Source organism: Tinamus guttatus, unplaced genomic scaffold, assembly GCF_059628265.1.
Source record: "Tinamus guttatus ecotype Peru unplaced genomic scaffold, ASM5962826v1 Tinamus_guttatus_pri_ptg000155l, whole genome shotgun sequence".
In the NCBI taxonomy this organism is placed as follows: domain Eukaryota; kingdom Metazoa; phylum Chordata; class Aves; order Tinamiformes; family Tinamidae; genus Tinamus; species Tinamus guttatus.
Window position 1 is genome coordinate 5,682,907 of NW_028288689.1, and position 26,465 is coordinate 5,709,371.

At 39.8% G+C, this 26,465-nt stretch overlaps 1 protein-coding gene across 1 annotated transcript; it reads right to left on the reverse strand.

The window, feature by feature from the left end:
- Positions 1-1,165: 1,165 nt before the first annotated feature.
- Positions 1,166-25,968, reverse strand: LCP2 (lymphocyte cytosolic protein 2). Its single transcript, XM_010213554.2, has 21 exons — positions 25,737-25,968; positions 23,506-23,568; positions 19,873-19,919; positions 15,743-15,808; positions 14,775-14,806; positions 13,409-13,446; positions 11,974-12,169; positions 11,161-11,249; positions 9,964-10,033; positions 9,664-9,747; positions 8,808-8,833; positions 8,698-8,717; positions 8,489-8,602; positions 7,597-7,627; positions 7,099-7,111; positions 6,509-6,629; positions 4,776-4,825; positions 3,838-3,941; positions 3,282-3,359; positions 2,056-2,211; positions 1,166-1,336 (listed from the first exon to the last, which is right to left on the reverse strand). The coding sequence occupies exons 1-21, from the start codon at positions 25,812-25,814 to the stop codon at positions 1,214-1,216; spliced, it is 1,599 nt and encodes a 532-aa protein (XP_010211856.2). The 5' UTR covers positions 25,815-25,968; the 3' UTR covers positions 1,166-1,213.
- Positions 25,969-26,465: the final 497 nt, after the last annotated feature.

Genomic DNA, 26,465 nt, shown 5'->3' on the forward strand with positions numbered 1-26,465 from the left:
TTTCAAGTGAATATGCACACAAAGTAACTTTAAGGAAATGTGAGGAAGTCCAAGCTGTGCCTCAGACTAAGGTCTTAGAAAACAAAAGTCAGAGGAAAACCTAGGTAAAGAGTTGTAAAAGTCCCACTCCCAGAGAAATTGGAAAGAAAAAAAAAAAAAAAACTCTTTATGCAATGTTTCTTCAGTAATCTTTAGGTTAGCTTATGTTTTAGAACTGAAATTATTATTCTTTTTCTTGCAAAAATACAGTACAAACAGAAGGCAATTTTGCAAGAGGAACTCAGCTTATCCTGCTTGCAGCTGCCTGCTATCTGAAAGCCTTGGGAGTGCCCTGCCAGTTCAGTGTCACATGCTGCTCATCTGGTGATGTCTGCTATGAAACCAGACTTACTTAATTCAGAGAGGAAGAGACAGCTAAAGGAAGGCCTGTGGTAAGGAAGAGAAGCTTCTTTCTGAATAGGGAAGAAGGCTCCTTTGAGGGGTAGGGTATGTAATCAGTGACTCACAAATGGTGTAGCAGATAGAAGGTAAAATCTATAGTCTGTTTTTCAAAAGAAAAAAAAAAAGGTGATAAGAAACTATTTAATAGATGAATAACACAGACACCAATCTTGAAGCCGGCTTAATATCCAGGGTTTTTTTTTGTATCCTTGAAAGTCAGTTTTTTTTAGGGATAGGCCAGAGTCACAGTTTTTTTTATAGAATTGTCTATGGCTGGATTTACTGAGAAGTGAACTGGAAAAAGAAAGCTTTGGTTGTCTTGGTGTGCAGCTCACCTATGACAAGATTTGGGCCCATTTTATATCACTTGACATAATGTAATTGCTACTGCAATTCAGACCTGAAAAATGCCATATATATATATATATATTTTTTTTTCCAAAGAAAGAAGGAGACCTGAATAGTTCATCATGGGTCCTCTGACTGACCATGGAAATCTTTTCAGTAAGAAATATGTATGTTGGAAGACAGTTTTTCTCATGGAAAGAGTTCTCATGTAGTGTATGATGAGTTGGCAGTAATAAATACACTGTAGAAAGATTAGATTTATTGCATTTAAAGCATGTTTTAAAAATGAGAACATTGTCCTTTTTAAAAAGGGATTTTTAATTGCTTCTTTATGACCTGAGTTCAGTGAAAAAGGGAAATACCCTGAGGATTACAGACTACAGTAGAGTTTGATCCTGTACAGTGACCTTCATTAGGCTTTCATTTAACCATATCCTGCAGCATATTTTAACATGCACTGGTTTCTTGAACCCCTGTCTTTTCCATCAATCAGTAGAAGGGGCGTTCTTTGGAAGTAATCGATGATATCTGCTACAGCAGAAAAATCCTGTGGGGTAGAAAAATGAGAAGGCAATAGCAACATGTCAGAATCATTATTAATCAGAAGCCTAAACAAACATTTTTTTTTCTAAATTCTCAATATTTTGGAATCTTGTAAGATCCAATAAATATCATTAGGTTAGCCCTTTTCATTCCTGCCATAATATGCAACTCCATAACTGTTTGCAGGAGTTATTGAACCTTCTGTGGATGTGGTGTGTCATCAATCTATGCAGACTTGGCTTGCCCAATAAGTAATGTTGCTCTGCTTGAAGTGATCATTGTGCTTGAAAGTCTAAAAAGTTGCCTCAGAAGTTCAGAAAATTTGAGTTCGCATCAACAGTATTGTACTGACTGCTCTGTCTGATGCCAATAAATCCAACATAGCATTAGTTGAAGTGAGTAAGCCCGCAGTCCGGAAAAGAAGCTGTAGAGCTGACAGATACAGATTTGCCCTCAGCTGTGTATTTTCCTTACCTAGTATCTTAGAGGTAAATGCACTTTCCCTAAGCAGTTATATTGATTTCTATTAGCTGTATGCTAGGGCTAACCAGTCTTTTCTTGAGTGTAAACAGTTGGCTGATTTTACTCTCAGCAGTGTTGTATTTGCATCAGGAATAGTTCTAAAATGATACATAGTCTTCTGCTGGAGTAAAACAGCTGCCAGGTCAAGCAGCCTGACATCTGGATATTCCTTAAGAAGAAATATGAGAAAACATGTAGTACCTCTTTTCCTTTTAAGCCAGTTCCTAACAAATATGTGTGATTTTCCTCCTGGTAACGAATCTGAATGTTGTATACTTTATCTCTGTATAAAACCATCAGTACATATGGATGAGTAGCAGTTTTTCTTGAGCTGTCTCTCACCAAGAAAGTTCCATCCTGAAAGATGAAAAAATGAAAGACACATCATTCTGGTTAGCACAAAAATCTTATGCAGACCATTTATGGTATATTTTCTTTCATAAATCAGCTTTTTCCTTTCTTTCCCTAATAAAAACAACTGTATTATTAATGAGAAATGAAAGGTGTAGGCCATCTTTGGAATGCTGCATTTTTTCAGTCTGCTACTTAAAATATTCCCTATCCAAAACACTTTGACATTTTAGGGAGGGAAGAAAGGAAGGGTGTTTTATGAGGAAGAGATTCCATTAAAGAAGGAGGGTGAAATCTTGGTGTCAGAGGCCACAACTAGCTTTACATTGACTGGAAGGGAATTTCATGCCTATTCATGCAAGATTCCCCTGTGATCTATTTACAGACAGCCCAAGATGATGATAGTGACTATGTTACTTTGGTAGAGGCAGTGATGTTACAGTTACAGCCTGTTTTTCTTCCTTTCATGTCTGATTTTACACATCTTCTATTACATTACCCTTTCTTAAAGGCAGCTGAAGTGGTCTCATAGGCTGTACCACAGTACAAGTTGTTGCAATGCTGAACATATAAACAGCATGGGTTGTGAGTGGTCACAGATAAACCATGAGTGGGACAAAGGCAGATACTGGTATTGTCACCATAATGGGTTACTTCTCCATTTTGCAGGTAAATACGGCATAGAAAAGGTATTAATCTCATGTAGTTCAAAAGACATTAATCTCATATAATTCAAGCTGTCCAAAACTTGGACTTCTAAAGCTCTTCTGAACAGATTCCCCACTGGTGACAAATGCCTCTCCTAAGGTAGGTGAGATGGAACTATTCCATGGAAGTCTCTGTGTTGTTCTATTTTTCTATAGAAAGCAGCTGTCTTCATGCCTGGCTTAGGCCGGACGCCTAACTTTTAGGTGGATAAAGGCTTGAAGAAGTGATCCTCCACTTTGTGTGCCCGCACTGGGCCTACACCCTCAGTGCGTTCCGTCCCTTCGCGCTGTGCGCATCGCTGCACAGACCTCTGACTAGGCAGGTAAAGAGGGGCTGGGCACCTCCAGCAGGTGAGAGTAGTAGAGTACCTTGTTAATTCTGCGAAGAGCAGCCTCTGCTTCCGGCCGGCTAATATCAGCAACGTACCATTGATCATTTAGTGAGTCCTGTGGTTTTTGCAGGAGAAGATGAAGGAGAAAGTCAGCTGTCAATAAATTAGCTTCTGATGTTGACAACAGGCAAATAGGTTGAGGGAAATTTGAATGTGAAGTCTACGCACTGACTCTATGAGCAGAAATGTGAAAATGGGCTATGCTTAGAGTTTGAATTCTTTAGCCACCAAGTTTTTTGTGGAAGGAAAAGTGAATTCTTAATGCTCAAAGGCAAGTGTGCAAAACAAGTAATCCAGCAAACAAACATTTATTTTATTCTACTGTTTTTTTTTCCTTTTCTTGGTGAAGAAAAAATAAAGTAGTAAAATTTGATTCTTTGATTTGATCCTTTAGGAAAGGAAGCCAAAAGCAAATACCAACATCCTGACAGTAGTTAGTAATTAGAAAAATATCTTTGCAACAAAGTTCCTCTAAAAATCAGAATATTTGCTGTGTGTAGTGTTTATGGTTAATATCTGTGAAATCTTTGTACCTCATCTTCCTCTGTGTTTGGTGGGTGAACAGTCTGTCTGCTAGGAACTGGCAATGGAGGCCTTACATCTGCTTTGCCTCTTGAAGGAGATCTCTGGTTGTTGCCTTTGAAATTATAACATAAAAGTAGAAAAATATTAAAAACAGCTGGGGAGCAATACCAACATACACCCTAAAATCCTGATTCTGAGAGGCCTGGGCAATTTCTGGCAGTCTGCTACTGAGACAGTTTGAACTGATTTGAAATTAAGTTTAGGCTATTGTGTGAGAACAGGGTTCTTTACAAAAGCTTGTTCGTGGTACACAAAGACTTCTACCAAACTCTTGTGGTTGAAGGTTGAGAGTTTGAAAGACAATTACATCATTTTAGTTTCTATACCACCTTTTTAGGTTGAGAGATCTTTACTTACTCTAAAAATAATTACATGTAACGCAGGGTCTCTGCGTTCCTTGCCATCTTAGTAAGCAGAAACTAACTGTCACTGTAACACACTGGCAGCTGTGACCAAATGCAAAACTTCCCTTTGCAAAGCAAAAAGATTTCTACGCTTGCCTGATTTTTGACTGATTATTTTAAGCTACATATGCAACTAAGGCATTGAATTTCACACGGGAAACATTTTACTTTGTCAAGAGTATTTAGACACTTCAGTGACTTGCAGGTAGTGTTGCTCAGGACTCGGTAGTCGTAGCTGAGTGGAAAAATGCATGTAAAGGAGGTTCTGGCAATAGTTAAACTAAATGATAAAACCAAGCTTCATGTGACAAAACCCTCCTAAGTTCAGCTAATCAGATTAAGCAAAGTGTCTTTCAGTAACTCCTGATAGTTTGCTGTCCACAGTCCAACCAGAAACCTCTGTAGAAGAAAAGATTATATTAACTGAACTGAAATGTCTGCTGAGCCTCCAGTTATGATTTACACGTAAAAGGGATACCCACCTAGCTGGAAGCGCGGTGGCAGTGAGCCGCTGGAAGACAGGCAGCTAGCACTGTTAAAAACAAACAATAGACAGTATAAACAATACAGTGTTGCTACACAAGGTGCATGTACTCTGAACTGATCTGCACTTTGTGCCTGTTCTGCAGACTGTTAGGTCTTTTTCAGGCCAATAATTATGGAAATCTATGTGGTAAGTAGGTGTGGTTTCAAGTTTACTGTAAGCTTTATGTGTGGGAATAAGGTAGAGGGAATCAGTAAGGGGCCACCAGTACTTCTGTAGTGGGATAAATAAAGGAAATTAATAAAGCTTGTTGCCTTCCCACCAGGATTGAATGTATTATTCTCCTAAAGCAGAAACATAGGGAGCAGCTTCACAGATTGGGTTTCTTGTTATATACTGGCTTCTCATGTGCTCTCTTTAACAGCAGTGATGAAAATGCAGCTTCTAATCATAAATGTTCAGCTCTGAACTGGCAGTGGCATCAAAACACTTTTGTGTGCCTGTACATAGTTTACTTTTCTCTCTTGTGCTTCCTTTTTTCTCCTTTTTGTTAGAAAATTTACAATCCCATCTCTTCTTATGACCTGACAAGTCCTATCTTTTTTTTTTTTTTTTTTCTTTCTGCACAAAAGCCTTTGGGGTCAATATGCTGATTAGACTGGCAGAACAGGGGCACTGGTCGTAACTTGTAGTTTATGGCAGAGAATAAGCCAAATATGAACTTCAAATGCTAGAGACAAACATGGCAGTGAATGTTAGAAAGCAATCAGAAGTGCTCATCATGGGGACAGTTACGTATTTGCATATGACCTTGTTATTGCTCCTTGGGTGTCATCACTTCCAAAGGATGTTGGTAAATGGGAGGGGTTAATCAGAGCCACTTAAAATGCAGAGATTTAAAAGGTGTTTTTTCATAGACTCAGGGAGCCCACTAACTTATCAAAGACTAAGTCTTTGCTCACTATGACAGGAATCAAAATTTAACTAAGAGCTCTTCATTTTAGCAAATGAAGACAAAGCAATCTAATATTTGGAAGTCGAAGCTAGAAAAATGCCTATTTGAAACCAAGTTCACAAATTAAAATAGGAATTGCTAACCATTAGGATAATTTAGTCACAGAGTGGTGAAATTGGTTCAGATAGTCAACTGTAGACAACTAAGTTATGTGGGGTTTTTTGGTTGGTATTGTTTTTTTTTTTTTCTTAAGTTCTGAAGCAATCATTAGTCGCAGTTCTAGCACTTAATCCTCTGCAGTGTGCAGGCCCCTTTTAAGTCAGAAACTTTTGAATTACATGCTGCATAAATCTATAGGAAAAGATGGTCCCTTCCCAAAAGACCTTGCCATACTAATACACTCTGCAGATAAAAGATGGGAGAAAGTGATATCTTAAAAATTGATATGATATAAAAACATCATATAGACCTTAAAATACTTCCTTGACATAAAACTGAGAGGTGCATTTATGGGATTGCCTGTATTACTTCCATTATTATATTATTTACTGAATACAGAGCTTCAGTTGTATTAAGAATTTTCCTTGATAATGGGAACCACTCAAATTGGCATGGAGTGGGACCTAGCTTTAAAAGTAATCGACTTCCTAGAGTAGAAATCCTGTGTTCTATGTAATCCTGAGCACTCCATTACGTCACATAGCCAATAATTGTCTAAATAACAAATTAATTCAGAGCCAGATTCAAAATGAAGGATACTAATGGCTGAAACAAACCTTTCTGCACCAGGCATACTGTTGTATCCAGGCTTCGGTGGAGGCTTCATAGATCTCGAAGGGAACGTGTTGGAGCTGAAAGGGGGTAAAGACAGCTGTGGCACTGGCCTTTGGGGTGCAGCTGTGGAGAGGAAGAGAAAAAGACGTAAAACTTATAACACATTCTTAAATGAGATTGAATAAAGAAATGCTGTCTTACTATTGCACTTTTATTAGATCAGTGTAACTGAGTAAGCTGTTATTTCAGAAGTCCTGGATAAGTTAGTTATGGAATGTAGCCTCAAATGATCTGAGAACTTTAGTGTAAGTTTAGCTATTCGACGCTGTGTAAGAACACAGGTCTCTACAGCACAATGCTTTTCAAAACAAGAAATCCTGCTGTGTTGTAACAGAATGATGGGAAGATGTGATCAGATATTGACTTCTCCTGCTTTGTGGCTTTGTTGGATATATCTGCAGGAGGAATTTTGTAAGCTTTCTGCAGCTTGGCTCACCTGATGTTTTAAAATGTCTCTGAACAAATAATTTTTTAAAAAGTATTTAGACAAATAAAGACTTTAGGTTTTTAAAGTCACTGCAGAAATACTTACTCTCATCTTCTTCCTGGGGAGGCAAAAGAAACAAACATTAGCAACTTATTATAGCACAGTTCTTATTTACAAATAAGTGGTGAGACAGCTGTCTGCCACTGAGGTTTTGACCCCAAGTATTTAGAAGCAGATGTTACCTTTCCTCATTCCTTAAGCTTAAGTGTATGTGCTCACAGTTATCTAAAAATTAATTTCCTGGGCAGCTTAAACTTGGAAAAAAAAAAAAAAAAGGTGTAAACAAAATCACCTCTCTTGTGTCATAAAAATGCTGGCCTTATTTTCCCTATTGTCTGAAATTAAGTAATTGGGGAATAAACTGAGCTTGATCTAGAGGAATTGATTTAAAAAGAAACAATGTGCCATGAGAGATCTACCTCTATTCATTATAACTGATGAAAGAAACTAGTTTACCTCTTCCAGAATTATTAGTTTATGCAAATATTTTGTTTCATTGCAGTGACTTTTCTTCTACATATTTGCTTTCAAAAATATACTTACCTCAGACTTTTTCTGTGGTGGCCAACCCTGCCTAAAATGAAACAGAGAAAACAATATGTGAGTCATAGATGGAATATTACTGTGTTGGAATTCCATAGATGGAATATAGTGTTCATTAGGCAGTATTTTCAACAAAGATGTGAGGTTATGGTAAGTTTTACAGTCCCATATGAATGCAGCAACTTTTTTTTCTACTTATAAGCATATGAAAGATTCTGATTTTTTTTTGACCGTAATCTAAACTGCACAACCTGAAGATAAGCCTTTAGCTTGTCTTGATCCTATGAACAAATAAAATGTCTGATTATTTTATCAAAAGATTGGAGCTTAGACTCTGATGTAACATTAGACTTCAAGTCTTAAACTCATCTGTGGTACTTGGCAGCATGTGATGAGCCTTCTAGCCTTTTTTTTTTTTTTCCTGAAAAAGTATCTTGCCTGACTGAAAGATGGCAATTACTCTCTTCCATTTTGCTTTAAAATCAGTCATATTGTTCAGCCCACAAGTTATCTAGAGAATTATCTACTCGTACTAGAGAATGCTGTTTACTGTTAACTGTTTGCTGTTTTGCAGGGTAGCAAAATCAACAGTAGGAAAGTAAACGTTCCTAAAGTCCTACCAAAGAATGGCAGTAGGTTTCATGAAAGACTATCCCCTAATGCAAGAACTTGATTTCATCAAAGAAACTGTGGTTCACTTATGTCTTTGTCACTTGGAAGTGAGTTGTGCTATATGTGATGCGTGTATGAGACAGGGCTGGAGCGAGAGCTGTTTGTAAAAATTCTTACAGCCCTCTGATTTCTGCAGGCCCTGCTGTAATGCAGAATAATATTCCATGTTGCTTATTTAGATTTTCATTAAATTTCCATTAAATGAACTGTAAGTACTTACTTAACAGGGTGTTGAGGGTGTTGCTTTCTTAAGGGAGATGGATTGGCTCTTTCATGTCTATCACTTGGTGGGACAGGAGGCTTTGGCATCATTGCTAGCTGCTCCCCCAGGGACCTAAGGCAGGAGTGACAAAATAGAGGTAAAAGGCTGCTTAATAGGAAACAACTGGCTAATATTGACAGTATCTATTCAGAGGGCAAAACTCTCACCTTAGTTGTGGAGTCAGAGGCTGTAAAGGAAAGGTCAAAAGAATGCTTAAGTGTATCAAAATAGGTTTTAAAAAAAGTATCAAAGAAGCATCAAACAAGGAAGTCCATACCTTTTCAGGAAAGCTTGTCTTCCTTCCTAAAAAGAGTGAAAACTTATATTTAGAAAAAAAACGAAGCTTAAGATAATTAGTCAGACTTTCCATAAAACAGACAAGTTATTAACTGGTAATTTAGTAACATTGAAAGTGAATGTTTCAGTTTGAAGCATTCAACTTCCTGAGATACAAACCAGAAAAAGAGATTTTGGTTTTAAGAGTGGTGAAAAGATAGCTTTTCTCCTAGTAAAGCATCAGAAAAATTAATCAAAGAGTTTTTCAAGTGGCATGTTTTACAATCGTATTTTCCACCCTTCAACTTGGAGTTATTGGATCCTTTTATGCAATTATATACTAGATAAGAGAGTTTAGATGCTTCAAAGAAATCACAGAGTAGTCTATTGAGATTCATTGTAAAATATTGTGTACTAGTCTGAAACACATATCATTCTTCTTTCTGTTAATTTGCAGTTCTCAGCATTCTTTTAGAAGTGTGGATACCAAATTGTATATCTTATTGTAAACAGACTTTTGTGAACTCTGTAGGCAAAAGTAATTATTGCCTTTTTTAACCTACTAAATATTCCTTTGTTCATTCACTTAGAGATTACATTAAGCATTCTATTCATATAAGTATCTCATAATCTCTTTCTCTTCAAGTATTCCAGAGCCGTTTTCGGGGTGGCTGCTTTCCAGGTAGAATTCCCCTCACTCTATAAGCATTGTTCACGTTGCCTTTCCTAAATAGATCACCTTGTTTGTGGTTGGGTTGTGGCACATTCAGCTGGGCCTTGTCCTTGTGCACAAATGATATTCAAACTGATAATTCTGAGCAACAAACAGCTGCTGGTTACCATGAGCAAATGCTGACCTGATACTGGGCTTTCTCTTTCCAACGGTGGAGCAGGACGATCCAGGGAGGGTTTTGTGCTTCTGTCTATGGAAGGAGCTGGGGCTAAACACACAAAATGCAAAAATCACATACCGGCATGGGTCAGTAAGGCTTTGTACTGGTTGTTATCCTAAGATGTAACACCAGTTCAGGGTTGCACAGGTGTAGGACATACAAATAATTAGCAGAAGAAGGTGGAACTGAAGAGATGTTGGCAAAAGTGAAGCATTACAGAACCCAGAGAAAAAGCTTTAAGTAAATGAAACTGGCTCTACTTACGTTTTGGAGGCTTGATATTTCTGTCTCTGTTCAAGTCACTGTTGCTTAATGGAGAAGGAAAGGGTGGCAGCTAAAACAAGTATATCACATGGGATTAAAGTTTGCCATGGTTTTTTGTTTTAATTTTTAGTATTTATTAAATATGGCACACCTTAGCTGTCAATCTTTGTGCCTGGTAAAGCACAGAGAATATGTCTACAGAAAGCAGGAAGAGCTACACACAGATGCTTTTTTTTTTGTCAGGTGCAGAATTAGCTCTGTCCTTTCATCCCACAGGGAATACGGTAGCGGGATGTTCGCTCTGGGAAGGGCATGGGCATGGGAAAGGAAACAGAGAGGAACTTCTAGAGCGCTCTGGTGTCTTTGCCCCTTCAGTGCAGCAGACGTTAGTTTTGCAATCGGATGTTGAAATTAGCGGATGTAAATTTGAACTTGAGAAATATGCATTAATCCTGTATCAAATCTGCTGACTGCTGGAGAAAGAGCTTTTCTTTCTTCTTGGTAGGCCTGGGTCAAACAGGTCTGCAAAAATGGTGAGGATGTTCTCGTCTCAGATTTTTTCAGACAAATGCCTTTGAATGTTCCTTCTTGTTGCAAGTAACAGAGCAGCAATGCAGAACAGCTGACTTAAGAACTCATGACACCCAGGCCTAAGAACCAGTGCGCAGGGTCAAGCTCCAAGTCCTGCTATTGCATCTAAAAATTATCTTTACTTTTGTGCGTGGTTAGACATCATGTCTATCTTTGCTGGCACAGTAACTCTGTGTTGTCAGTAAGTGGCACAAAAGCTTTCAGTTTTTAAGTTTTAACCGGGAAAAAAAAAGGGGGAGAAAAATGCATATGTCATTTAGGGCTTTGAAAATTTGACTTGTTTTTTTCCCCCAGCTATATCACTAAAGAAACACCGAGCAATCTATTAAAATCTATATTTAAATGGGAGAGACATTCTTAAGTGGTATAAATTTTCAGTGTAAGAAAGAGCAAAGTAATATGGAAATAATTTATTTTTGCCCCATGAAAATTTGATATACTTCTTTGAAAGAAGACTACCCTGTAAGAGAGGTCGTATATTTTAACAGCTGAAACAATTTTTCCTTCCTCTACATAAGCAATCTGACCAAAAATGGTGTTACACTTGGACCTCCTAGGAGCAAAATCAGCAGAGAAAACGGATGAAATAGGAACAGTGAAACGTACAGGAGCAGCTCTTCCCCCAGGCGGGGCTGGTACAGGTCGCTGTGGTGGCACCGGAGGCTGATTTGATGATCTGGCTGTTGAAGGTCTGTCTAAAGAAAACAAAAAGCACAAACTAAACCAGGATTCAAACAACTCGGTTATTTTATACTCATTTTTGGACAAAAGGCCTGGTAGTAAGCATAGTACGCCCGCGAAGTACAGAAAGTAGCAAAGTAGTGAACATAATTAATTATGTAGTGAACATAATTAAGTTAATACATCGTTAGGACACTAATTGGTTCATAGTAGAGAACTGCTTTATACTGGGTGTCCTCTTGGCAGTCAAGGCGTGTGTGGCCTCTGGTGGGGAGGCTGGTTTGACTCCACAGCCGGAGGCTCCTGGAGCATCGCACGCACAAAATGGCAAGCCAAGAAGCTGCTTTTCTCTAGAGCCTTTTGTCACAGCTGCTGTGACAGTTCACTGTTGAAGGGACAGCTTCTAAAGCTAATACAGTAGGTACATGTGCTTGTTCCAAATGAAAGGCTATTTAATGCATACATCAGAGAGAAACAAATCTTCAAACAAACAGAGCTGGTCTGAAGCAGTAAATTTAACCTCAAAAGTCACAAGGCCACCAATATGCAGTAAATCTGTGTTACTAAATCTTCGTCATGAACGGATTGTTGACTATGTTTTGATATTAGTCACTTCAAATACTCTTTCACTCTTTTTCCAAAGCCATTTTTTACTCATCGTTTGTAATTTAATACATATATTATAATAATATAATACATCATAATTGTTATTAATAACAATTACTTTGTAGTAATTACCTATATAATCCGTGTTGTTTGCAAGTGATTTGGCAGGAAATATGACATTGTGGTGTGCTTCGTCGTTGGATGGAGGCGGCTCATAGCCATCGCTGTCATGTTCTGCTTCCTCGGGCTCTTCCGTGGGTGATTCATAGTCAGCCTCCTCTTCCTTTTCCTGATCATCATCGGGGCTTTCATAGTCATCATCTTCATCCTGGCCAGCGCACATAAAGCATGGGTACTGTCACGGGGCATTAAACACCTCAGGGCTATTTTTATTACAGTATTTTTTTTACTCTGGAGGGTATCAAATTTTTAAAACCATTTTGGATAGAAGAAAAGTATCTGTTGAAACGAGGTGGGTAAATGAGACAGCGTGTTATGATGCATAGAGAAAATGATTATCATTTTATAACAGCAACTGTACTGGAAGTTCAAGTTAAAGTGCTAGCTTATGGAAATGTTTCATTTCTGTTAGATTTACATCATTCCCATCTCCATCATTTTGAGGTATCCACCAGGGAAGATGCAGTGCCTCAAGCTAAGGTAGCAGCAAAGAATTCAGAGCTTCCTGGAAGAATTCTGGAGCACTAATTCATAGCTCTTAATACACACTTAATAGTACTTAATAGAACACTCTTCAGCATAGAGCTCAACTACTTGAAAGCACTTCAGAAACAGGGGTCTTGATGCCCTCTGCTAACCAGAGTGAAAGCAACTTCATACAGCATGGAAGGTTTAGTAAAACGGTTCCAGACTAGCTCAGGTGTTTTACAGGCTGCTGCTTGTGCTGCTGGTGTTCCTGAAATAGCAGTAAAACTGCAAACTTAGCAGTAAGTGCTTTCTAAAAATCCCTCTCACTACATTCTTGCAAAAAACTACCATTGGCACTGGTAGATAAGAGAGATTTTCACAAACCAGACTATGTAATAGTGCAGTTATTCATGCAGCAAGCTGAGGCTGCGTGCCTGACCTAACTACAATTCCTGATGCATTTTGTGTGCCTGAAGGCACTAAGTATTTTGTCTGCCTAGTCAGCTTTAAGGAATTGGCTTTTTTAAAATGTAAAACGGCAAACAAAATGGCAAGATCTGCCACTGAACGACAGTGCAATCTTTCCTTTACCAACCGCTCCTAAGAGCTTGGAGCAGGAGTATGAAGTACAGCTGTGGCTCCTGGAAGAGCTGGTCATAAGCTGAGGCTGCACTCGAGGCAGTGCTACAGGCTGCCGTTGTGGAGCTCTGGCTTGTGTTCCTGGTTGCCCTGTTCTCTGGGAAGGAGCTGGCAATGGCCCCACTCGGTCGTGTTCCTCCTCCTTTTCCTGAGCCTTACACCCATGTAATTCCTCACTCTTTCCCTTCTGACCAAGGCTGCAAATGCAGGACATGACAGAGCCTAAAAAAAAAAGGGGGCAATCTGTTTATCTACAGGTGTTTTTCATCCTGGTACTTACAAATGAAGACCAGTCATCATCTTCTTCTTGACTATATCCTGCACAAGGAAACAACCACAGGTTCCTTAGCATGAACAACTTTGATATATCAGAAAGCAGCTGGACAAAAAGGGCACAACACATTCCGAATCACTGACAAGCCATGATACTAGGTCTCAGGCACAAGGCCTGCGTGCTGAACAAAGGCAGGACTTGACTTCATGAAATATATTAGGAAAAACATCATTTCAAAAGTAAGAGTACAGCAATTTTTTAAAAAAATGTTATATATGTGCTTTCAGTTTACATTTGTCCTCATGTTCCAGCTTTTAATACCACTGCAAGTAGAATGTTTTGAGAATGAAGTCAAACTTTTTCCCTCTTTGTTTAATGCTATTATAGTTTCAAATCTGAAGGAGGATTTTCTTTTGAATTTCAACAGGACTGGGGGAGAGTGGTATCTTGCAGAAATATAAGTGCTCTTGGCTCATTAAGAAATAATTTAAATAAAAATTAAGTATAAGGAAGCATCTGGAAACACATTCCTAATGTTGGAGGCATTAGATGCAGGGGGAACAGAAATATATGAGCACTGAGTATGAGGTTAAACAAAGGCATTAAGGGAATTTTCATTTAAGTGTCTGCTCTTGCCTTGCATTAACTTCTTTTTATTGTTTGCTATCTGCCTTTTTTTGGGGGGGGGAGCTTGTATACTGCTGTTCTTTACTACTATTTACCTTTTCTCACACATTCTGCAGTTGTTCTTATGATGGTGAGTGATCCATATGAAATGCGCGCCCCGTGTTACTCAGTTCAGTAGACAAGGGGTGATTTGGGTTAATCTCCAGCTACACTAAATACCAGAGCACTTCTCTCTCTCTTGAATAATTACTGATAAAGCTGCTGCACTTAAAGTTTTAAGACAAAACCTTTTATTGAACTCCTGACCAGTGTGTGTGTTTGATTTCAAAGTAAAGAAATCCTGGCACAGAGATCTCTCTCCGTATCCAAAGCAGGTTTAACCAGTTTAACAAAGCGGGTTAGTGGGCTGTCTCCCCATCTTCTGAAGGAAGGTGATGGGTCCCAGAGGCTGGAAATGTCAGAGTATGGAAGCTGGATTCTATATCCACTGGAAATACTAATCTAGCTCATTTATCTGCAGTTAGTCTTGGAAGTTTGGAAAAGGCTTCCTATCCTAGCAGAGTTACTGCTGATACTCTGTTCTAGACAGCAATCGAAGGTAAGTGAAAAAATCAAAGTTTATAACAATTGCTGATGTAAGTCATAGCAATGACACTGAATGTAAACATTGCAAGGACTAACTTTAATATCTTAATATTTTTAAGCAGTATTAGTAGTTATAAACAACCTGCCAGTACACACTTACCTGGGTTTTCAGGAAACTTTTGCGTTTGGGCCCTGCAACAAAGATACAAACAAATTAGTTCATACGAGCTTTTGTAAGGTAAATGTACATGTGTATTAAAATCTATGGCATGTATAGCATTAACAGTAAAACTAAATTTATGTAGATGAACTTAACTCTGCCCAAACTGCTAAAAACACACTGCCTGATACTTCAGGTACAGGACCTTAATGCAGCCTAAGCTGTCTGGAAAAGGTTTCAAGTCAGTGAGGCAGAGCGCTTGGAAACAAGGGGACTTGGTAAATAAGCTTGCCAGGGGTCCAGTCCTGAAGAGAACCCCTCGCTTTATGATTTCTGCTGGAGCTGGTGACAAACTAACTCCATAAATACCTGTGGGATTCGCAAATAGTTTTATGGTTTTCAGTTCTCGTTTTGAACTGTCTTGTTAAATGCAAGGGTGCAAAACTATGTTATAGGGGGATGTAAAATCATATTATAGCTTAGATCATCATTCTACATGAATATGAAGTATCCTTTTTATTATTATTTCAAAAGTCCACCCAAAAGAATCAATGTTACTGCATTTTTCAATATTTTTCTATTGCCAAGACACTGCATTCAAAGATATTGTATGTAAAGTAGTACAAAGAATAGCATCACAATATATAGGTCTGTAAAATGCACTAACGATGATTCACTGAGGCAATCAATGAGGTGTCTGGCTTTATAACATTCCTAAAGATAATTTACAAAGATGAAAGTTGTTTTAAATGTGCTACTTGTTTCTGGACATGGCAGAAGTATACAGGTTGCTCGTGGACTCGGGCTTTGCTATTCTTGATAGATAATGGTAACAGCACGGAATTCTGTTTTATATGCTTTCCAGCATATGGTCCCTATGACCCAGGAATTGTTGATCAAAGGGAAAAGAGTCAGGAACAAACATATATCTGAAAGCACTGAAAAAGAAGCCTTTTTTTTTCACCTACCTTTTTGGAAAGAATGATAATCTTCCTTCATTTCGGTTAATTTCCTGGCTTAATTTACTTATAATGCTGTATAAAAGAAACCCAAAAATAATTTTAAAAAAAGAGAAAAAAAAAAGAAAAGAAAATGAAAAACATAAGCTTCTTGTAAATTGTCACTCAGTTTGCTTGCTCTTCTGCTTTCCTCCTCTTTTGTCTCAATTTTTGCTAATTAATGTCTAGTGATTCAGAATTACTATTGATGATGCGGCAAGGATACTTGATTTTTATTGTAAAGTTGCAACATAGCCTATTTTATTGAAAACTGAACCTTTTAAACACAGATAAAAACTTACATACTTGGAACAAGTTTAAAAATCTGCACTGAAAGCAGCTAACCTTAAAAATTCTGGGTGCAGGAGACACTGCACTAGAAGGCTGCTTTAAATCCTAGTGCTTTGGGCGCACCATTAAATAATGTGAGGAGAAGAGATTTTGCTTCATGTTATATTGCATTTGCAGGGAAGGGCAGAAACACTCAGGGAACACAGGGAGATTACAGCTTTGTCTAGCATGATTTCTGCAGGCCCATGTTTGTCATCGCTGCCGCGTGGCTGATGTGCGACAGGGATGTGAGTGGCAGTCAGGAGAACATGGACTTGAGAGGAAGGTCAGTGCGGAGCTCCAAACACTCTGCTCGGGCTGCTGTGAGCGCTGGCCTCGCTCGAGCCTGCACGTGAGGACTTGGTGGTCACTGACCTCGGGGAACACGGAGCACGTGGGGCACAGTCATTACTGGCGTCAGCAGGATTAAGTCTGTACGTCGACATCTACCATTATTTTGTTTCAAAGAAAGCTTTGGCTTCAAAGGAACCTTATGATGAGTCATGATCTGATTCTTAATTCTTACTCTTCGTTTGTGAGGAAAGTCCCACTGAGAAAGTCCGGTGGCACCTAAAACAAGTTAACTGCACGGTAAAAATACCCTATTTTATTCCTGGCTTGTATTACTTAGGGCTACCGGACATGGGAACAGTAAAAATAAAAATGTCACCAAGACAGTCAGGAACTGAAGATGTCTGTTTACATCAGGTTCTAAATTCTGTAAAAACTTAACTTTCTTGTTTGTGCAGCATTTATTCCATAGATCCAATCCAACTGACTGAATTTATAGCAGTATTATAAAATCTTTTCTTACAGACAGGCAATTGCCAGGTAGTTGGAAGTTCCTTTTTAATTTCTTCTTGTTTATACCTTTTTCAGCTACTCAGCAACAACCATCCCCTATTTTTTTTTTCCAAATTATCTCATTTGTGAGTCTCTTCCATATCTAACTGGGCCTGTTCCCTGGCTAAGGATATGAGCAGAGCAATTTTTCACAGATTACAATATTAAAACAAACAAAATTTTTTATCCTGTACCACTCTAAATGTCTTGTTCATATTTTGAATATGCCTCCCCTTGCCCTTGTTACTTTCCTAATACGTAATGCAATGTAATTCAGATTCAAGATAAATTTAAGGCAGGGGGGGTGCTCTGTCTGATTATGGAAAGTCAGATCACGTTACCAACAAATGCGAGATAAGAAGCAATTTCAGATCAATATGATGACACTGTCTGAAAATTATTAATGTGGATATGAAGTTAAGAGCATGTATTCAAGGATCCAGGTATGAAAATAGAAAGTCAGAGGAAGAACTTAATATTTTTAGTTTTTAAGACAGCACTTTGGGTCTTCTGATTTAGAGCAGATGTCATATTTTACTATTTCGGAATAAGCAAAGGGTTATAATTTAAGGTTGATAATTTAAGATGAATTGCAGTTGTTTAATCTGGCATCCCTAACCAAGCATATTCTATAAAGTAAGAAAAATGTTGGGTTATAGGCATAGGGCTGTTCTTGCCCATACGATCCATCCGGACTCAACTGCACAAGAATTTCCTTCTGTTGTAACTGATAAGGAAGTTGCTGTGTCCATTTTTCTCCTCTAGTTCTCTGAATAACACAAATTCTATGGTGAATATTCAGAGGTGAAGCACGCACTGTGTAGAGCCGCACTTTGGTTAAGAAGTAGATTAAGGAACTTGTGTGGCAAGTTCTCTATTGTACCAGAGGGTGAGGAAGGGCCTTTCATAATGGTGTGTTTATTATCAGCTAAAGAAGCAAAATAAAAGTGAGACTAGAAGTTCTTTTAGTTCAGAACTCCATTGACTTGTGTATTTGGAAGCTTTCTGCACTAAACTGGGACTGGCTGCTGTAGGGATTTGTACCAACTGTGAAATTAAGAAGTCTGAGGAAAAATTGAAAGGACAAAGTTTGCTGATCTTATCCCACTGCTAAAAAAATAATCATTTGTTCTTTAAAACAGGATATCTAATCTTTTCACTTCAAGGTTATTTAAAATGATTCAAAGCAGGGAATATATTAGAAAAAAAGAAAGTTTAGCTTAGTGTTAGAGTGTAGTGTGGTGGCTCTTCACAGGCAGTGTCAATACAGAAGATTCGTGCACCGAGAGGCGAGGCCTGACCTTGGTGAGGAAGGAAGTACCAAAACCACACTGCTCTGCGAGCTGTGGGAGTGGATGATAGGGCAGGATAAGGCTGTGCAACAGCACTTGCAGAAAATGTTGTTCAGACTTCTCTTTCTCTTTCTGCCTCCTCCACCAGACACTGCTTAAAACTGTCAGGAAGTTGAAAAGAGAAAAAAAAAAAAGGGAGGTTGCGGAGGCACAAACCCAAAGCAGTAGCCAAAACTGGCTTCTGTTTGCTTAAAGGGAAACATGCTCCTACAGCTACGGGGACAAGGGAGTTAAGAGATGCTAGGACCAGGAAACTGTGCGTCTTGGGCACGGTCTTGAACAGGAGCAGTGTGGGATCAATCCTGCCCTGTTTCAGCCTTTGACAAAAGTCTGCTGGGTAGATGCAGCGCTGCAATGCTCAATCCCAAACTGACTGAGTTTCAGCTAAATTCTAACATCCTCCTCTAGCATCCCACCCTGGAAAGCACGTGTGCACACACACCCACCACAGGCCAAGGAACACATTTTAAAAAGAAAGGGTCAATACAGATTGCTTAAATTTTGGGTTCACTGCTTGGCCTGGAAGCAGCATGACTCTCGGGCACTGCTGTGTTTGCGGGCTCTGAACATGCATTTAACATGTTACAAAAATGCCAAGTGCTAATAAGCACAGGGTATATCTGAAGAAAACAAGCATCTCTGAGCAAAGCTAGTAATAACAAACTGGACTAATTGCTAGCTCAGCTTCTGTTCTATCTCTTATTTTAGGATGACAGCTACACTTAGGATAACTCAGCCTCTAAAGCTGATGCAGCAATTATTTATTTTAATTATACAGTGTGAAAAAATATGTGCTAGGTATTTTTACCAATACTCAAATGTGGCTGCTCCTTAAATGTCTGCAGCGTGTGGTAACTCTGAGGATGAGAGATGAACATCTCCTTGGCTAGAACATTTCCTGGATCACCACAGATGCAGCTTAAATGCACGCTATGAGATTCAAAGCAAAATCAATTTCCCCTTTCACCATGAAATATTAGAAGTTCTCTGATAATTCTCTGATAATTTTAACTTAATGGGAATGTTGTTCTTCAAGAATAACTTGCTATGAAATTAAGAAAACTATTCCGATTAGTTCAAAACTTTTTTAAACCTTAATCCACAGGTGCCAAGGGAGCTATCCAGCAGGGAATCAGAAGCTCAAGTCTGATTTATTTTTAATGCCTACCTAAAATGAAAAGCATGTGGTGAAAAATGCTTGAACTCCCTTGTACACATAGCTGATGTGTTTTTCCTTGGAGTGAAAGTCAACAGTTAAGCAGTGAACAGTAAAACTGTACTCTGATATAAAGCTCCCAAACTTGCTTAGCGTGGATATAGCTGCTGTCAGTCAAACAAGATTTTGAATAGGAATGAGGTAAGACCAGCTATTTTGAACATCCCCAGGCAGTTTTAATGTATTGTATCATTGTGCTTGAGCAGCCACAGCAGTGCTCCTTCCTCTTCCCCCGGTAAAGTGCAATAAACAGGTCTGTAACTCAGCAGTTCACATCATTTCGCTGATGCTTACTATGAGTTTTCCCTGAAGAACAACTAAGCTAATTTTTAATATTATTTCAATTTGGATTTACTTACGGCACTCTCAGTTTGGGAAATTTCTGGATGTCATTTTCAGACATGTTCTGAAAAGGAAATAGATGGTATATATTAAAAATGGTCCATGGAATAACCTGTGACTTATAGAAGTCTGCATATTCAAAAACAAGCATGATTTTTCAACTGATAGGAATGTAAAGTACATCAAAAAGTAAAGCAAGAAAAGAGTCTGTCTGTCCCATGGCCTGTTGGTAAATAGAGTTTAAATAACGGATATGAACGTGTTTTGTTTAAAAATGCTCTGTAAATTTTCCCTCAGTTTTGCTGGAAGTTGCCTTTCACTTTATGCTGCTGTGGGTTATATTCAGCTAGCAAGGACATGAATAAACACTATGTGTATTCATTTAAACAGACTGCTTAACAAAGTAGTTAATCATGTGTCTAACTTGAAAGAAGTATCCTGTAGGTAGGATGGCATAAGGATATATGATACAGAAGGGACTGTGTAAGGAGAAATGGTATCTTAGACCTTCTTTCACCACAGGAGAGCTGGGTAAGCAGATGTGTTTACAGGCATGTGAATTGTTCCTCCAGGAATACTCTGGAATTAATGGGACTCGGTGCAAAGTTAAAATCAGGCCATTTGCTTTCCTGAATTATGTTCTACTCCAGTTCTTCACTGGTGTTATGTTCTCACAGCAGCCTCCAGGCAGGGTTAAAACCCATCCCTGCTCTGAGTCTGCTTCTCAAAAGATATTTAAGCTAACATGGACAAACGGGAGAGAAAAAAAAAAAAAAAAAGAAAACTTTTAAATTAAAAGTCTTTCATATTTTTCCCTCTTCTTTCTCATACTTTCTGGATATGGTTTTTCACTGTATATTGCAGATCACCTGTATCTATCTAGCATATAGGATGATGTATCTTTTATTACATATTGTTAAAGATGTCTTGAGTTATTAGAGCTCGGCTCAATAGCCGATGTCCCTTAGAGACGGTCCCCCTGATGAGATCCTGTCCTAACCGTTGCAGGCGTGAGCTCGCCAGGACCCCGTGGTCTGCCTGCGCTCATGACTGATGGCCACAGAGATCTTCCTGGCAATCTCGGGATCAGTCTTCTCTCAGTACGTGCTAAAACATTACTTCAAATGCTTTCAAGAAAATGTCTAATTTTAAATGTAATGTGTGAAGGACCTGTTGTTTCTAAAGAACTGTTCCCCATGAGGAAGGTAGACTTCAACAGCAGATTCTGATCTTAGGCTAATTTTTGTTTCACACCATTTTAGTACTACTAAAAACCTGGGATTTAAGGGGCTTCAGAAAATCCAAGATAATATACTTCAATATCTTAATGACAAAAAAAGTTTCTGCATGAAGCTGTCAGCTTTTCAACAGTGACTCGCTGGAGCAGAGCGCGCTGTGACGAGAGCCCTGCGCAGCCTCCCGCGTGGAGGCTTCACCACGAGCCGAACGGCTCCGCGGCGCCAGCCCCGCAGCACCCGCCACGCGTCAGCCTCGCGCTGGAGCAGGCCCTGCACCCTGCAGAGCAGCCCAGCAAAGCTGAACGTGGGCAAGTGACCAAGGGAAAAGCTCACACACTTAGTACTTTTAAGAAATCTTTCCAGAAATGGGCGTTTTCTTCTGCTTCTGGCCACAGTGCAGCAATAACGCTGCAGCTTGGTGCCAAGTTGAGGTGACACGTGGGACACGCTGAGAGCTCGATGGCTGCTCCGGCTCTGCGCTGCCGTGCGCCCCAGGCTGGCACCGGCTCAGTGCCCCGTGGAAATCCTGAGCGTGGGCTTTGTTTAGTTATGTTTAGTGAAACACCAGCTTTGCAAACCCACTCTGGAACAGGGAGGACAGCCTAGCATCTTTCTGTCTACCAGCAATATGAAGTTTCTAATTACACAGTGGTTTGCAATGGTATCACTGATTTTCAGGACAGAACAAATCCAAGCTGTGTTTCTGAGTGCTATTTTGCCTCTGGGAAAACACTGTAGAAATGTACTCCTTTTATGGAAACGTCCTGCAGTATTTACTGAAGAATATTGTTTTTTTTCTAAAGTCTTTTTCAACTTCTCTCTTGAATTTTGTTCTGGTGATAAACCTGACAAATGTTATGGGTTTAAACACTCGTAAAAAGCCACATCACTCTATTAAGTCTGAGAGAATTTTATTAGATCAAGTTATGTGGAATCCCTCTGATTTTATTCCAACTACCTTTCAACAGGCCTCCCATTGTGGCAGGCAGCAGAAACAGAAATGTGCCTTTGAAACGAGGAAGCTGTTCTGTGGGATAAGACAGTGCTGTTTCTGCAGGCAGGTTCACCAGGCAGACCTAACAGTGATGTAAATCCTGCAAACCCTCCATCTTCACTGCTCACTGTGCCCAAATGTGATTTGGGAGTTTCCAGTTGCTTAAAGATGGCAAAAGATATTTCTTAGAAACTTCATTCTTATGGAGAAGTAATTATTTTTTTGAGATTGCTTTGAGCTCTGGAGTATTGCACTTAAATTCTCCTACTGTTCTATTTCATGGGTGAACTTTTTTGCATTGCACAACTGTCAAGTAGGTCAAAAGCTTAAAAACATCTGTCTCAGCAGACCTGAGCAGCTGCCTGCTTAGTAGAAAAGCATCCTCTGAATTTGTTAGGATATTTCTGAAGAAATACTACACCCTAAGTTATGTGTTTATAGAAACACCATGGAAACAATCCAGGAATTCAAAAATCACTTAGGAATGGCATTGATATTGTTACTGTAATTTCTACCTCACACAGTTCCAGGGTTTCATAATGTTTCCAGAGCCAGAACTGCTCCTCCAGCCACAGATTGTCAGTGCTTGAGTTAAGGAGCATCTCTTAGTGGCTACTGCAGTAAGTGCTGGGACACCCTGAATAATCCTGACCCCGCTCACTAGAAGGGGAGCTAATCCCCCAGCATTACCTGTTCCAACCAGAAGGGTTGAAAAAATTTTATGCTTCATTTCTAGGAAATGTCAGAAAACTTGATGCATTAGGACAAGTAAATAAAAGAGGGCTTTAAAAGAATGTGCATAGATTTAGCCACTGTGATTACTTAGGCAGCTCATCAAAATGAGGACTTTTTGGAAAATCAAATAGAATGAATAATAAGCATGGAAATAGAATAGAAATTTTAAAATAATAATAATAATAAACTTATACATCTTTATGGATGTATACTTAAGACCAGAAAACAGCAGCCATATAAACAGGAATTGTCAGCTCTCCTGAAGTTAAGCTAAGTCACTGGCACAGCCTGGGCCATGCCCACCACCTTCCCTATAGAGGTGCAGGTCACCTTCCCTATAGCGATGCACATCACCTTCCCTATACTGGTGCACGTCACCTTCTCCATAGAGGTGCCCGTCACCTTCCCTATAGCGGTGCCCGTCACCTTCCCTATAGCGGTGCCTGTCACCTTTCCTGTTTTTGATGCTGTCACAGTTCAATCATTGTGTGTTGCTGCAGAAGAAATCTTGTTTTAACTTGAGGCATGAAATAGCGACTTTATCAAAAGGCCACGTATTCTGGCCTTGTCCCCTTCTCCTTTGGCAGGAGGGCAGAGTTGTTATTTGCTAACTGAATGCTGATGCAAAGTAAGGAAGAGTTAGAGCAATGACCTGATTCAAAGAATTTAACAACTGTACTTACCAAAAACCTCTGTCCATTTATGCTGTGCTTCCTCACGACTTTCTCACAATCCTTGTACTTTAACTGCCAAAGAAAGCAAGATGATTATTGCAGGCTTAATTATAAGAACAGACGAGGACACTGATCTGGGTGGCTAGCCTTGGGCAGATGCTCCTGCTGGCCTCGGGTGACAGACACCCATGAGCTAGGGACCTCTGTCCTAGCAGTCACACTAGGGAACAATCTATTTTTTAATTTTTATTCGGATTTTATCATAAAAGCATACAAGCCTGCAGTTCACAAGCCCACTTAAGATACTTTAAATTCATGTGTTTTGATATCCTGGACTGTTTAAACGGTTTACTGGGTCAGTAAATACAGACTTTTAAGACAAAGATTCTTCAGTGTATTTTCACACATCTAGGAACATTAAAGTTCCTGGTATTACCAGGATAAAAATTAAACGTAAATTGAGGGACTCAACTGAAATAAAATAAAATATGGTAGCTGCATTTGGAAGGACATGAGTTTTATGTATTTCAAGCAGGTGCCTTCAGTTCTACATTTGAACTGAAAGAACACCCCGTGAGAAAGCAGCTTATCTTTTAGATCCTTCAAGGATTAAATGCATTAACGGTGGTGTGGGTTAATCTGGGGAGAAGGATCTGGTCACTTAGCCCAGACTTGTCAGCCTCAGGCTGACATCAGTGTCTGGCAGATTTCCTGTGAGGCTCCGAGCAGCTTTTCCTGGGCCTGGCCCCCCTGTTCTGAGGGGTACCTGGAGGTCAACAGAGAGGAGGTTCTCACAAACCCACGTCCTGGGGGCTGTTTTTGCAGCTAATTCTTTTCGCTTTTAGGCAAATCATTTGCAGCTCTTTCAGGAAGCCATTTCATTTGGTAGTCTCGGAAACAGTGATCCGAGGCCTGTGCACGGGTGCCAGAGCAGTTTCCTTATTCCCCTCCAGCTGCCTGTTGCTTGCAAGCTCCTGGGCTCTGTCCCCAGGTCCTGGTCTCACTTCTTGGTGCTGCTACCCACTGCGCTTGGAGCTAAAGCGTTGCCCACAGCTGGCACTTTGCATCTCTGGAGATTTGGCAAGCGCCGACTTTGTGCTTTATCTGTTTGCTGCCTGGTTTTGCATTCTGGTTTCAAACTCACCCCAACTCCCCAAAGAAAACTCTATGAAAACTGTTGAAACCATTAATTTTGCATGATTTCAATAACAAACCCTAAAGTGTTCCTGTTTTTTTTTTTTTTTCAAGACTCATCTGGTAGCTCCCTTGAAAATAAACCAGGCAGTCTGGCCATGCTTGAGCATGTGCCCAAATCTTCTGAGTGATCTCAAGGTTAAATTCCAAGCTGGCAGTTTGGCATTTAGGGAGGAACATGGTCCACTGTGAGTCAGACAGACTAGGCACTGTCCCTGATGCAAAGTGAAAAATGAATTTATGGAGAACATACAGAAATGAAATTTCAGTAGAACTGGGTCAGTTTAGACATTCGGGAGTCATTACAGCAGCGTCAGCATTGCTGGGTAGAGGTAATTGCCATGTTCCCCCCGACAGTGATTGTGAAGTGTGGGAAATCCTCCGCCTGTACAAGGAGGGCAGCAGCGGTCATGGGTGCAGGGGCAGGAGGGCCGGGCAGCTCCCACAGCCGTTTCAGGAAAGGTGCCAGCGCGGGGAGGAAAGCGGCAGCGATGCCTGCGAGAAAAGCGCTCTCCAAGCAGGGCAGCAGTGAGGACGTGAGCCCCCAGTTTTGCCCAGGAAGTTTTTCAGTAGGAAAGTGGAACCACAAGGCAAAAGGTTTTCAAACTGGCCTTTTTTTTTAGGGAGCGAACAGCAGTTCTTGTATCCACTGCTGTTAAGCGCCTGGCTGGGTTCACACGGGTGTCTTGATACGGACAGACATTTGGAATCTCTTTTTCAAACCCTGAGCAGTTTGAAAAATCTCATTTCTGAAAATCTTTGAGGAAAACCTCCAAAGCTTGTCAGCTTTACATATTAATTTATTTTAGAACTCCTAATATATGTTGTATCAACACCTGTTACAGTAATGTGTGCATTTCCTCTGAAAAACCATCAGTTTCTCTTACTCTTAATTTAAAACATACTTTCAGGTTTAATTTAATTGGTAGTGATTTTTGGTTTTAATTTTAAAAGAAACTTTTTCTGCTAAGCGTCTATATTTAGCACAACCATTTCACACTAGTTTGCTCCTCTGTCACACAAAGCCAAAGCACAGCTGAACTCACCGTCTTGAAATATTCTGCTAGGTCATCTGGGCTCCACGCAACCACCTCTGAGCGATAGGGAACGTTTCTCAGATCCATGGCGGGTTTTCTCTTCCAGGCAGCTAGGAAATGCTCATGGCAGCGGTGCCGATGGAGGAGCCAGAGGTTGGTCCCCTGTGCGCGATGGCCTCCAGCCCGGCCAGGACTCCCTTTGCCTGATGAATGTCCAGCTCTTACTCTTCAGTGGTCTTTTTATTTCAGAATCACGTTGTTAGCACATCCAGGAGACAAACTGCTTCCCCTGTCACAAAATGGTCTCTTCTCAGAAAAGCTGTAGCTAGGCAGCCTCACCACTTCCTTTGTCTGCATATAAATAAGTAAACAAGGAAGCAGAGCAAACTGTTGAAAACGCTCCGCCTGCTACGTCCAAGTAAGCTCCTGCAGACCCTTTTTTGCTGGTAACTATATCAGAACAGGCCTTTGCGTATCTGTATGCCAGATCCAGTACAAAAATAATGACATATTAGCTGCAGTGGTCTCTTCATCTGTGCAAGTCTTGCCCAGGAAGTTGCCCCAAACTGTGGAAAAGTTGACTCAAGAGAAATTTCTTCACCACATCGCACTGCCTGGAGTGTCACATGAGCTTGCTGCATTGGAACCTGACACAGTTCATGCAGTGGGCTTCCAAACTCCCCTGCAAACGCTGAGGAGCAAGCTCTGCAGTATTTTATATATACAGAACATGAAAGA

What these genes read in the sequence shown, in the direction of transcription:
- LCP2 (XM_010213554.2), bottom strand. Translation starts at nt 25,814, where the DNA reads ATGGATCTGAGAAACGTTCCCTATCGCTCAGAGGTGGTTGCGTGGAGC. An exon ending in AAACAACACGGATTATATAG is followed by an intron (nt 11,250 to 11,973) that starts GTAATTACTACA and finishes TGTTTTCTTTAG; the next exon opens with ACAGACCTTCAACAGCCAGA. An exon ending in CTGGGGGAAGAGCTGCTCCT is followed by an intron (nt 10,034 to 11,160) that starts GTACGTTTCACT and finishes TACTTGTTTTAG; the next exon opens with CTGCCACCCTTTCCTTCTCC.